At 39.2% G+C, this 14433-nt stretch overlaps 1 protein-coding gene across 2 annotated transcripts; it reads right to left on the reverse strand.

Annotated features, from left to right (window-relative positions):
- Positions 1-4416: 4416 nt before the first annotated feature.
- On the reverse strand, positions 4417-14183 carry C1D (C1D nuclear receptor corepressor). 2 transcript variants are annotated; one of them, XM_084799836.1, is made up of 5 exons: positions 14060-14183; positions 9218-9364; positions 8350-8416; positions 7996-8051; positions 4417-5145 (listed from the first exon to the last, which is right to left on the reverse strand). In XM_084799836.1, the coding sequence occupies exons 2-5, from the start codon at positions 9353-9355 to the stop codon at positions 4981-4983; spliced, it is 426 nt and encodes a 141-aa protein (XP_084655962.1). In that variant the 5' UTR covers positions 9356-9364; positions 14060-14183; the 3' UTR covers positions 4417-4980. The 2 variants fall into 2 exon arrangements, with proteins under 2 accessions (XP_084655962.1, XP_084655963.1); XM_084799837.1 differs by lacking the exon at positions 14060-14183 and adding an exon at positions 10515-10598.
- Between the last annotated feature and the right edge of the window lie 250 nt (positions 14184-14433).

Raw genomic sequence — 14433 nt, forward strand, 5'->3', positions numbered from 1 at the left:
TACCCCACATCCCTCACCTGATGCCCAGTGCTCTGCATACATTGCGGTTTCCTCACACCTAAAGGCATCAAGCCAATCTCTGCCTTCCTTGCACACATGAGTCTCGCTGTACACATGTCCACACTGCCTCTTTCTATACTGTCATATGCAACTGGGAAATAGGCTAATGATCTCATGCTGACTACATGCTCAATAACCCCATTCCAAAAGAAGGTGACATTATGCGGTGCTGAAGCCTAGGTCTGCAATACATCAATGCGGGGGTTGGGGGCACAAGTCCATGCATGGCAGCCATCTTCTGGTTGGGAGCAAGGTGTAAGTCAGTGGTGGAGTGCTTGCCTGGCATGTAGTAAGGTTTAATCCCAACCTTAGGTTTAATCCCAACACTGAAAACAAAAAAACAAACAAGAAACCTAGCATCTCCCAAGGACTCCCATGTCAGTTAACTACTGAGTCTCCTATGCCCAAAACACAACTTTGCCCACAGCTCAGTTAAGCATTTTATTGAATGAATGAGCAAACAAATGGATGAGACTAAGAGTACAAACAAAAAACAATAATAAAAACTGGAAGCAGAGGTCAGCTAGGTTGAATATTGTCTTCCTTTGTGAACTAGCAGCAATTAAGATTGTGCCCCAGAAAAATTACAAAATACTCTATACTCCTTGACCTAATAACCAAAATCACAAGCATCACTACCTCAAAAATAACTAGATGTCTGGGTAAACTATGTACTTAAATAACTTTTTAAAAACAATAATGAGACAAGGGCAGCAGATGACTTCAGTTTAAACAGCTCAAGGAACAGTACTGAGAAAAGGCAGCAAATGCAAGAGAGCAGCCAGGCCCGTTACAGCACGGTCTCTCAGCAATCCAGGGAGTGCTCCAACTCTACACTGGGGCACACTCCTTGTTATAATCTTTATTTTAATAACCAATCCCTTTTTGATAAACTCCAAGATAAACCGGATTTCACAGCAAACGGAGTAACAGGCTTCTGTCAGCAGTGACATTGCCAACACAGGATCTCAGCAGATAACATCCACGCAAGGCAAGCGTTCTGTTCCTTAATTCCCTCCCCGTGGATTTCCAGGATACTGTATAACTGTAAACTTTAAGTCCGAGCCCTGCGTAGGTCTACATCCATTATGAGAGCAGCATCTTGAAATGTTGAATTATTACCCTCAATTTCCTCCAGTCATTTATTGTAGCTGCCAAAATGAAATGGTGTACCTTAAAGGCGACACTAAACTGAAGAGCGAGTAATAAAGTCTCTTCAATGTTTCATTTATAAAAGCTTATTTTTCCACCATCACTTTTTGTACACTACCTGAAATATATATCACTTTGTGAAACTGACATTTTGCAGGCTGTGGTCCTGCTGAGATACATAAACTTCAAGGCCTACTGGGAGGAGGGAGTTAAAGCCAGCATCGTCTTTCTACTTTTTAAGCACAGGGTCTGGAGAGATGGCTCAGTGCCTGAGAGCACACCGTGGTCTTGGAGACAATACAAGTTCAGTTCCCAGCACTAACTGTCTCTAACTCCAGTTCCAGGGCATCCAGCACTCGTCTCTGGCCTATTCAGGCACTGCACACATGTGATACACAGACATACATGCAGGCAAAACATTCACAAATGAAATAAAAATAACCCTTAAAGAACCAGGACTGAGTTGGGTGTGGTGGCATCTACCTGCCCTCAGCATCTGGTAGGCAGAGGAAGAAAGATTTTTATGAGTTTGAGGCCAGCCTGGTTTTCTAGCAAGTTACAAGAGAGAAGGGAAGAGAGGGGAGGGAAGGGAAGGGACCAGAATTGGTTGGCTTGGGCCTTGGTAGGGAGGTGGGTGAGGCTACAAGTTACAGTCAATAGCTTCACGGTAGCTGCCCTTTCCGTGAATAGCTTCACTAATTTGGGCTATATTTTAAATTGTGCTATAACTGGGGATGGAGTCCTTGCCTAGTATGCTTGAGGGCCTGGCTCAATATCCAATACCAGAAGAGATAAAAGAAATAAAAAACAAATGGGTCAAGTTCTACTCTAACTCTGTGTAAAAGCACAACTGCCAGTGACAACTGTCAGTTACTACGCAATATATGGTTTGTTGTTCCAAAACTCAAGTCTTAGATTAGAATGTAAGGAAAGAGGAGTGTTGATATCAGTAAAGCACATTTACTGCACATCCACGCAAGCCAGGGTGCTGTCTAGATCATTAGGAAGAGCCCCTGAAACGCCTGGAGAAGTTTATTTGTTCTGCTGTGAGGGTCAGTGCTTATTTTTCTTCCTGTTGTCTAAAAAAACGTTCAAAATCATGACCTAAATGTTTCTGTAATACTCTGAAAAATCTTCAGTTCTGGGAATTTATCATATTAAACTATAACTTAATAGAATCATAAATGATCAATCCCAAAATATCTTTCTTCAATAGCCTATGGAAGAAAAAAGTGTCTATCTTCAGTACACTGTCCATTTTTTAAGTATTCAAGTTTCTAAACAACTTTAAAAGCTATAGTTAGAAACAATATCAATGTACTTTAGTAATTTAAGTAGATTTTTATATTTCAGTTTCTTAAAAACCCCATCTACTTGATAAGACCTAATTCCAGAAGTATAAACTTCAACTTTTTATTTAACATTCTACCTCCCACTCTGTAACTGTGAACAACAAGAAAACTGCCTTTAAAATATTAAAAGATTTCATTTAGATCAGTATCTACAAGAGTAATCTTAAGACTACCCACAGCTGCAACCCCTCCATGTCAACTCCCAGGAAGATTAATAAAACACACAGCACCTACCCGTAAAGAAAAGCACTACTTGGAATAAACTGTCACTAGTAACTACTCGACACTTAACAGATGAACCCACCCACCACCTTGTGCAGTTCTGGCTAAGCCTAGCCAGCATAACTGCCCATAATTTCCAGGAACTCTGAAATAAGACTATTGTCCCATAACATGTCATAAAAACAGCGCAAGGGCTGCAGACATCAGCTCTGAAATCTAGAATTGAGCACAGCACTTAGAAATATGGATGGCTGCAAGTCGATGTCCATATTTCTAAGTGCTCTGGTGCCCCATATTTGACCACATCTCCTGGATGGGGAGGCCTGGTGGCACTCAGAGGAAGGATAGCAGGCTACCAAGAAGAGACTTGATACCCTATGAGCATATACAGGGGGAGGAGGTCCCCCTCAGGAACAGTCACAGGGGAGGGGAGTAAGGGGAAAATGGGAGGGAGGGAGGAATGGGAGGATACAAGGGATGGGATAACAATTGAGATGTAATATGAATAAATTAATAAAATATATTTAAAAAAAGAAATATGGACGTCAGTGTGTTAATTTATGAAACAAATTATCCAAAAAATTACTATTCAGCTCCTTGCTATGTTGTATTAATTACTTCAAATTCTACATAATAAAATGGAATAGACTCAAAATGTTTTATTTCTACAAACACATGTTTTAAAAATAGTTAAGGCTCTCCAAATGCAATAGGATGTAGAGCTGGACTTTCAGAAACAAATACTTTGGCTAATGATTTTCTGCAATCATGTGAAATTTTTCATTAAAAGTGTTTTCTTTATGAAATTTGAAAAGGGAAATACAAGATACAATTTTCTTAGTAAGGAATAACACTGAGAATACATTTTACAATTATCTCAGTAAAGCACATATTTCTCTAATAAAGTTATTTAAAACTAGCTAGAAATCTGAGGGAATTAAAATAGCTGCGAGTGAAGTAGCTACAAATGTTCATAAATGTTCTTTCACTTGGAAAAGAATCTGCTAGCGGAGCTGCGAGCTTCTGCATCCACTGGTGACTTCTTCATGAACCACAGATTTTCGTAGCCTTACGAAGTCCACTGTGACGTAAGAGCAGTTCCAGTATCTGCTACCTAAATCAAGAGACTCAGGCATTCACAGTTAGGTATGAAAAGGTGATCACGGGCAATTTCAGCAGCTCTTATTCTCAGAAGCAAAAGAACTTGGCTATACCTGGCATTCCCACACATGATGATGTGGGCTGCGAGCAGCAATAGGGGCTCAGACATTAAGAAGGTTTAATAAGTATAATTCTCCATAATAAATATTCTGGAAAAATAAGTCAGAATATAAACAGAATTTGATTCTTCTTGTGCCTAAGTGGGCATATTTAATTTTAAAAACTTAGTTCAAAACATTCATATGGCCTAGGAAATATTTTCTCAAAAAAAAAAAAATCTGAAAGAGTGAGAGAGAGAGAGAGAGAGAGAGAGCAGGGGAATTGAGGATCATGACTCCTAAACGTTGTCTACTGGACCGAGCTCCTCACACCCTCCTCAGCTGGAGGGCTCGTTCACTCACTCACAGAAAGCGAGTGAGCTACGCAGCTACAACCTTTAGGAAGAGGGAATCAAGCCAAAGCCAGCCAGGACACACAGCCTTATTTCCCATCAATGTTAATGAGAATATTTTATTTTAAATGAACATGAAGAATTAAAGCACAGCCTTAAGGTTTCAATTTTGCATTCTGAATATCAAGACAGTAATTACTCCAAAAAAAAAAAAATATCATAGGAACATGTTGAACAAACTAAACAGAAAACAAAGTGGGTATTGAAGTCAATGCATTTTATCGTCATTAGTGAAAACAGATGTCCTTATAACTCCATCTATAGACAGCACACTTTATAATATAATATCATTATTCATTTAAAACACTACAAATGTTTACAAAGAACATTTGGATTTCACAATTGCTTATAGAATATCTTATAATATTAAAAACATCATGATGCTTTATATGAAAATCAATAAAGACAACTTAATCTTTCTCAGCAAAAAAAAAAGATTCAGTATCACAAATTTAATACACAAATGTATATGTGAATTCAAAAAGGAATCCATTTAAACACTGCACGGCCACATAACCACCTACTCTGTAAACTGATACAAATGATGTACTTTTTGAAAACATGTACATCAAAACCGAAAAGTTAATGTTTACTTTTCCCTTTATTAGCAGCTTTGGGCGTGCTTTTTTGTTTTGGTTCCCAGAGAGCGTTTTTGACAAATCTCGAAGCGGCACCTCTGTCCAGCTTGGCAGCCTTCTTCTTGTCTGTGATTTCTTTGACTCTGTTCATGTAGACTCTGATTCGTTCCTTAGAGACAAAAGAAGGAAAAGAAACGGGAAGTCAATGACTCCTGCACTCTTCACTAGCACCAGGCTTATCACACTCCTCAGTGAGAAGCAACACTGCGTGTTCACTGTCCACCAGGTTCATGGTACTGGTGCGTGCAAATGAACAGGATAAATACGCCCCATGCTTGGAGCTGACAGTCTAGGAAAAAGACATATTTTAAAGTCCTTCCAGTGGGCATGGGGCTTCACCCTGAAATCCCAGCACTTGGAGGGCTGAGGCAAGAGGACCAAGACTTCAAAATAAGCCAGTCTGAGGCTAGCTTGGGTTCCCTCTATAAGAGCCTGTCTAAAAACAGCAAAAACAAAGACCCAAACATTTTAACAGTGTTCTGAACTCTCCCAGAGAGAGGCTCATGCTGCACTATCACTACAAACAATAACCAATTTTATGTACTGCTCTATTGTTTTAACTAACATTAACTGAAATTCTAATTTTAACTATTTTGTATCTAAAGAGTAAATTCTAAAATCTGAGTTCTCCTACACTTGTACCAACAAACTAAATTCTTCCATCATTTTTCTTTTTAAAAAAATAGTTTATTTAATTTTATTTTATGTGCATTAGTGTGAAGGTATCAGATCCCTTGGAAGTGGAATTACAGACAGTTGTGAGCTATCATGTGGGTGCTGGGAATTGAACCCGGGTCCTTTGGAAGAGCAGGCAGTGCTCTTAACCACTGAGCCATCTCTCTAGCCCCCCATCATTTTTCTAAACAGAAAATGGGTAGGGCAGTATGTATGTCTATTTTATGTTACTGTCTAGTGTCATAATTAAAAGGGGCAAAATGAAAATATGAGCTCTTTTATTCAATTTCAAAATTTTTACTGGTAAGTATGTGCAGTTTTCTAATATAAAGACTTTAAAAGTAAGAAACATGGGCCACTGGACCACTTTCAATCTCCTGTATTATTTAAAATAAACTTTTTTTTAACTAATTTTAATTTTATTAATTTATTCAGATTACAACTCAGTTGTTATCCCATCACTTGTATCCTCCTGTTCCTTCCTCCCTCTCCCTTTCACCCTATTCCCCTCCCCTAGGTGTAAGACTGAGGGGACCTCCTCCCCCACTATATGGTCATAGGCTATCAAGTCTTATCTTGGTAGCCTGCTTAGAATAAACAAATCTTATACTTCAAATGGTAAAATAAAGATCCACGCTGGCCTGGCTCGGGGCCTTCGCCTCGCTTGCTGCTCTGCCTACAAACACCACCCACTACTGCCTCTCTTCTAGTCTGTCAATCTTGTCAGCGAAGTCCTCCCTTCACCTTTTAAAACCAGACACTTTACGCAGGTACTAAGCTTCACTACATCTGCTTGGTTCTTTTTCCCCCATAAAATACTTTTTTAGCACCCAGTATAGTCAATATGTTCAGTGTTTATCTTATTATGGTTACTGAGTGTTTCCCTTCATTCAAAGTGTGGTACCTGCTGCATTCCTTAGTTTTTTTTCTCCAATTCATCATCACTTGAAAATAATGCCTGTTTCTTAGTAGGCACTCAATTGTTACTGGATAAATAAGGTAACTGTTTTCTCATTTGTGTGCACATGATAAATAGCAAAGAAATTTCCGCTAACTCTGTAATCAATTAGTTATGTCTGCTGCAAGGTCAAAAAGGGAATAGACTTAAAAAAATTTTTATTTATCAATCCTTATCCAGAAAATTAATATGCTCTCTATAAAGTAAATTCTGAAGAAGAACAAAGACAAATGATCTTCCTCTTTTACAAATGCAATATTGAGCACTCTATCTTTGTGTTGAAAATAATTTCATAAAAGGACACTATTAGAATGCTACACGTATAACCTGTACTTCTTAAAGCCAGCAGCATAGGACGATATATATATATATATATATATATATATATATATATATATATATATATATATATGTACATATATTCCTTTATGCTTTTCCCTTAAAATGTTTTCACAACTACAATATTTAAGTTTAAATGTGGTTTTCTCTCAAGGATTTAAAAAAAAATTTAGTCTATACATTTTTTTTTAATGAAGAAAAAGGCCTGGATTACTCATTTATCTTTAAGTAGATTACCTATGTTTTACTAAGATGTAAATAACACACATTACTGGCTACTATAAGACTTGAAAACAAAGATATAATGTCAAGTGTGTTCTACATATATACATATACATGTACATTATATTTTATGTGCACAAAGAATAAATTCATTAAAACTCTTATTCATAAAGCCAAGTCAATAAGGTAAGTCTAAGTTTGATTTCTATTTTTCTCCTTCAAATTGGATGATTTGATTTAATATTTGAAGTCAGCAAAAACTCCAAGATATTAGATCTTATTTAGTGTACTTATACATCTAGATGGAATACAGAGACAAACCTAGAAGATTTACTACAGGTTATAAATATGTCACTGATGCAGAATTACTGGACAGCATACACACAGCCGGTGCCAAAAAAGCTTTTAGCTTTGTTGCTGAACTGAATTCTTTACTGCTGAGAAAATGAGTTAATGGAGGAATTGAAAAGGTAGGAGAGAATTTTTCCCATCTTTGCTAGTAAATCAACTGGAATTCACTTTTAAGAATTGTGTAAGGGTTTTTTTTTTTTTCATTTTCTTTTTTTCTTTTTTAAGTAGCCCAGGAGATGAATAAAATTTTAAGAATTTATAGGAAAAATAACATGAAAGTTATAAATAATTACTAGAATTATGGCATCCTGCCCTAATCTTGATCTCCCTAGTAAGTGTGATAATGGCCGTAAGACTGAAACTCAAGAGTTATACAGCAGACACGTGAACAGCGACAGATCACGGACATCTTACCAATTCTTGCTTCACTGGATGCTCCTTAGGATTAACTCCTTGAGTTGCCAAATAAACTGTAAGAGAAAGACTGCATGAAGTAAACTGGTATATATAATTGTAAGACTGTTGTAATAAAAGAAATCTTCATTATTCAAAGAAGAAAAGTTGCATAGTTAATTCAACTTCAAATTATTTAACCTCTATGATATATTAAGTTTATGTGTGGCTCACAGGTACCCTGTATTCTGACATAAAAGAAAAAAAAACATATGACCAATAAAATTACTATGAAGGACTGTTCCAGTTCTTAAAAACAAATCCCATTTGACACAATAATATACTTTCTAGTGAACTACAAAGCAAAATACATACCCCAAAACATTGAGTTTAATGTGTATGCAGAAACTAAATCCACCTTTGCTTGTTCAAGAGGGTCCAACTAGTAAAACAGAAAGAAACAAGAAAATGAAAGATACATACACAAACTTTGAACACCAGCAGGCAACACTTTAAACTTTTCCCAACCACAAAGTAGCAAAAGCACACTTATCTCACTCCCTATAATAATCTAGAAATAATTTGCACAAATGTTTTCATAGACAGTTATTCTTTTTGGCTATCTGAGTCTCACTTTAAGTAGACTACGTCTCCCTCCCTGGCCTCCCTCCTGCACACCTTCCCTGCTCTCCTTCAGACTCGTGTCCTCTTTTTTTCATGGACACATACATATACCCAAATATAGCCAGTGATTTAGTTTTTGCTAAAAAAAAGTTTGGCTTCTGGATATCAATTTTGGTTAAACAAGGAATTTGTACAGTCCAAGAAAAATTCTTCTAACATCAATTTCAGAGTTACAATCTGGACTTTTTATGTCAAAAATAATTATTCAACATAAGCATTGGTTATGATTCACTTATATATAAAAAGCAGAACAAAATGCTTAAGCAATACTAAAGACAGAAGAAACGATTTAATTACTGTTTTTGTACCGCAGTGTTTCCAGAAACTCTGATATCGTTATAATACATAAACCGTAAAAGATAGAGTCTGTCAAAAAGAATGCTATGAGTGCTCCTTGCTTTTCAAAAGCAAGTTCCCAACACAGAAGCTTTGTTGGCTGCTCTGGCTAAACAGACACCAGCACTTCTGCACATAACACCCGTGGACAGCGCTAATCAACTGTTCCTTCCAAGTGTTTCTGTGTTAGGAAATTCATCTGTGGGAAATAGATTTCAAATACCTTCTGCAACAACTCGTTCCGAGAAACAGACATCATGGTCTTCAGCATGTCGTCCACAGCACCCAGGGAGCTCTCCAGGGCTGATAAGGACTCGTGAATCTCTACAGGATAATCTTCATTCATTTCTTCACCTGCCATTGTGACCAACTGAAAAAAGGAATTCAGAGTTCATACCGGAGACAGAGCTTTAGACAGAAAATGACAAGTACATTACTTTTGAGTAAGGTAAAGAAGTGATCTCCACATGCAAGTCTGCAACAGCTACTTTCCAACATCTCGTCCTAAACCGCATGGGGGAAGAGGAAACAGTCCACGGCAGCCACCCATCAATCCTGAGACTTCTAAAGCTCCAAAAACATGATTATAACACCACATGTCAATAAGCAAAAAGCCACGTTCACGTGGACACAGTGCCACGTGGACTTAGGCAGTGAGGATCAGGAGATCCAGGCACTCTCAGCTTTAGGCAAGTTCAAGGCCGGGCTCTGCTACAGGAGACACCACCTCAGAAGTAAAAATACATGGAGGAAAACTACATCTTTTAAAGCATTGTATTGAAAGCAAAGATTTTCAGAGAAACTCATTTTGTTGAGTTCTTCAGCAGACATCGAGAATGTATTTATCAGACTTTCATCCTATGTCGGGCATGGTGGGGCACACCTTTAATCCTAGCACTCAGGAGGCAGAGGCAGGAGGATCGATGTGAGTTCGAGGCCAGCCTGGTCTACCAAGTGAGTTCAGGATGGCCAAGGCTGCACAGAGAAACCTTGTCTTAAGGAAAAAAAGAAAAGAAAAAAAAAAGAATGAAAGAAAGAAAAACAAAAAAGGAAAGAAAGAAAAACAAAAAAGAAAAGACTTGATAGCCTATGACCATATAGTGGGGGAGGAGTTTCCCCTCGGTCTTAGGCCTAGGGGAGAGGAATAGGGTGAAAGCAGGAGGGAGGAACAGGAGGATACAAGTGATGGGATAACAATCGAGTTGTAATCTGAATAAATTAATTAAATAATAAAAAAAGAAAAGAAAAAGAAAAATCCTAAATATGAAAAATCTTTCTTAACTATCACTAAAATTCCCTTTCAAGTTCAAGCTCATATATGTACTCACAGTTCTTAAACATTTGAGCTACAGCTGTATGCAGGGTTTGGGGGACATTAACAGAAGGTGACACCTGAGTTGTTTTAAATGAAAATCCCACATGTTCTATTTTACCAATAAAAACTCAGGAGCCAGATGCTGGAGTGAAAAACCTGCTAGCTCAGAGAGGCAGAGAAAGTGCCAGCTGATCTTCCTACTCACCTCACGTCCAGATGGAAAAAGCCCAAAAGGCTTACTAGCTCACCAGGAGGAAAAGGCCAAAACTCAAGGCCAAGGAGCTGGAGAGCTCAAAAGCCAAAGAGCTAAAAGCTAAAAGCCCCTTCTACAACCATCTTAAATACCCCTCAACTCAAAGTCCCGCCTACTCTTTAATCCCTGTCAGCTGGTTTCTTACTCCACCTCTTGACCTAGGGTTAACTTTACTAAATCCTGTGTACAGAAAGCTCTTGGATTAAAGGTGTGAGCTAGGGCTGGTTGAACCACACCTTAATCACCTGTTTACAACAAACAGAAAGTTCTTGGATTAAAGGTGTGTGTTAAGGCTCAACCACAGCAAATAAACGACAGGTTGTTACAGTTCACAATGGGATCAAATATCCTGCAGCACCTGAGCTTGCAGTGTCCCTTCAACACTGACTGTTACCTTGGAGAAATCACTAAATCTCTATGGGTTCCTAATTTCTCATTCATAAAATAATCTAGTTGGCATAATTATCTGTGACATTCATTACCAAAATTATAGAGAATTTTGTTGCATATGAAAACGGTACTGTAGACACACAATGACTGTCATTTAAGGATATATACTGAAGTACATAGTAGTGAAATCACCTAACAGCATACATTAACTTTTTAAAAAGTAGTCTTCATAACTAAAGAGCAAAACAAAAATGTAGATCATTATAAGGAAGGTAGATAGCAGTTAGGTCAAACCGAGTCTTAGATTCAGTCGCACAGGGCAGGATGAAGAGGGTGTAACCTAGAACATTCACACAGCCCTACTACAGGAGAGAGGGAAGGGTAGGCGGGGTTTACCATACCCGTACAATTGCTGAACATGCGCAAGCCTAACCTTGCCAACAAAGGCAACATTTCAGATCATCTGATTATGTTACAATCGGCCTTCTTTAAAACATTCTAATGTCACTGGGGCGGGCAGGGCAGCTGTTTGGAAACTGATCCAAGGGCCTCATGAGTGCTAAGTACACACCCTATCTCTAAGCCTCAGAACACCATAATTTCTTTCATGTTTATCTGATGCATCAAAATGTATTCATGTGAAAACACACAGATCAGATCTAAGTCCAAATAAAATACATCTGTAGCACAATGGAAAACTGAGCCTCTGCGAATCAATTTAACAAACAAGTAGAAACTATACACAACCCCAGAGAAAGTAGACAAGAAGCAAGAAGGTCACAAAAGAATCCAAGTAACCAACACCCATAAAACTACTCAACTTCACCAAGGAAGCCACAAAAATAAGATCCCACTTTTCAAGTGCCAAACAGCATCAAATGTAAGCAAAGGTTTTTAGCCTCTGAAACAAACTGCTGAATAAGCTCACCCTTTCTAGTTCTTTCTGAACTCTGGCTGGCTGTTTCAACTCAGCTATTCTGGCTAAAAACTCCTCTCCAAGCTTCTCACTGAATTGTTCTGCTTGGAAAAATGGCCTCTGAACTACATTAACTAAACCAAACTGCACCTAGCTGCAAGCTCTACTGTATTTCTGTACTGTACTCTCCTCCACTGTACTACACTGTACGTGTATCCTATCTCGCTTATTCTGCCAAATTTTTCTCTGATTCATCACTTTGCCTGCCCCTCAATTAGACATCATTGTTTGGGATTAAAGATGTGTACTAAAGGTGTGTCTGTATTCCCGCTAGACGGATTAAAGGTGTGTATTCCAGCCAGATGGCACAGACCTAGGTCTTTGGATGTGATCCCTTAACAGAGTAGCCATGGTGCTGGATCAAAATTCCTCTGCAGTACCTTATTATGCTCTCTGAACCCTGACTGTAGGCCTGAGTCCTTCAGTGGTAAATATCTCATATAACTTATTTAATACAATACGCCACATACTACGTAATTTACTCTATGAATCACATGAGTCACTTGGATCTATGCCACCACTGCTCACCATCATGAGCACCATAACACTATCAATAGCCCAGAGAAAATGAAAATTCAGTTTCTATACACACACACACACACACACACACACACACACACACACACACACACAAAGTTAACTGGTACCCAAGTTTGGAGAATCTTATCATCATGTCCCAGTTTGGACTTAAAGAGATTAAGAACCCAGTACATGGACCCATGAGAAAAATATGGTAATGTATATCTGAAAGCTGTTTTCATCTCTACAGCAATTAGAGTTCCGCACAGTTACCATATGAGTAAGAGAACGAAAATCCAACATATACTTAATTGATTTTTGGAACCAGAGAGCAATTTGCACCATATGGTTCTACATAATAATTCTATTCCTATAATTATGTTCCACACAGCATTATCTTAGAAAATAATGGTGAGATGCACATATAAGTTCTCAAACTACTGTCTTGGTCAAACAGTGATTCTGATAATGTTATTTGTAATTTTCAGTAAAACCTGAGAACATGTAAGGCTTCCTTTTCTACTGTTCACATTGTCACCTTGTAACAAAACAATTCAGTCTATCAGTTCCACCAACCAGTAGTAGTTTTCTAAATTTCTAAGTTCAATTAGGCTTAGCTTTTATTTATAAACTAGATATATAGATATATGTCGCTGGTACCTAGTTCTGTCTACTCTTAGTCCAAACAGGTTAATAACTACACCATGAACATCTCACCAGGGCAAATATACCTTTTTCCAAGCAAAAACTATTTTGTAGTCAACAAATTTTAATTAAAGCTATCTTCTAACAGAAATTTGAGCCATGCTGAACTTTTCCCAGATCATAAAGAAAAATTATTCTCTTAACATAATCCACTACAGCAGGAAGCTGTTGGCCAGGCGTGGTGGCCCTCGCCTTTAATTCTAGCACTTAGGAGGTCGAGGGAGGCAGATTTCTGAGTTCAAAGACAAGCTGGTCTACAGAAGGCCAACCGGAGCTGTTACACAGAGAAAACATATCTCAAAAACTGAAAAAAGGAAACCGTTATCTCAAATGGGCTAACAGTGTCACCAAAGCATTCCGACCTTGGGCGGAACAGTAAGTACTGCGTGGAAAAGTTACTCTTTCCCCCTTCCATTTTGGCCTTTCTCCATTAAGATTTGAAACCAGGAAGCCCCGGGCGGTGATACACGGCTTTGATCCCAGCACTCAGTAGGCAGAGGCAGGAGGATCACTGTGAGTTCGAGGCCAGCCTCGTCTAAGAAGCGAGTCCTGGATAGCCAAGGCTACACAGAGAAACCCTGTCTAGAAAATAAACAAACAAACAATAAGGTTTGAAATCAGTTAGAAAATTAAGACGTCAGGTGTTTAGCTTGCTGCTTTCCATCCCTAGAAAGGCAACGTTAACAATCGAAGGAGGATGAGGAAGGCGGAGTTGAGAGAGAAAACAGGGCCACACCAAGGCAAAGGCTGAGAGCCGCCATTGGCAGGCTCAGGGGACTGCGCTAACAGCGGAGAAGCCCCGCTCGGCTCCTCCCAGCGGGCCACGGGATGGACGCGATCCCGGGGCGCGAGTAACGAGACCGTGACAGGAGCACGACACCCACCCAAAACCAGGTTTGCACAATACCTCAATGCCGTGGCCACCGGTCTCCAGGAAAGAGGACGCACGGTGATGACGCCATGACACCGCCTCTGCGGACCGCGCGTGCGTCGCTCCGAGTCTCTGCGCGTGCGTAGCTCAGTCCCGTGGCTCTTCCTTCTCCAGTCCCAGCCCTGGGCGTAAGTCAGAGAGATCCATAAGGTCTCCAGCCAGGGTGGCGATCGTGGCCAAAGAGGCTTCGGCACCTCGTCTAGATTAAGTTTCTGCCCCCACCCGCCACAGATGCAAACTGAGTGTTCCTTCGAGCTTTGTCCCGGTCTTTTGCCTTGACGGAAGCTGGCTCTGGAGCTCTGTGCGCCTTGGATTAACCTTTTGAAAGGCTTCCTTATCCATTGGCTAGA

Source organism: Acomys minous (genome assembly GCF_964271855.1).
Source record: "Acomys minous genome assembly, chromosome: 10".
Lineage (NCBI taxonomy): Eukaryota > Metazoa > Chordata > Mammalia > Rodentia > Muridae > Acomys > Acomys minous.

Excerpts from the sequence above, each read along its gene's own strand:
- C1D (XM_084799836.1), bottom strand. The coding sequence starts at position 9,355 with ATGGCAGGTGAAGAAATGAATGAAGATTATCCTGTAGAGATTCACGAG. Across the intron at positions 8,052-8,349 it reads ATTAAACTCAATGTTTTGGG|TTTATTTGGCAACTCAAGGA; the intron begins GTATGTATTTTG and ends TTTCTCTTACAG. Across the intron at positions 5,146-7,995 it reads ATCCAGTGAAGCAAGAATTG|GAACGAATCAGAGTCTACAT; the intron begins GTAAGATGTCCG and ends TTTGTCTCTAAG.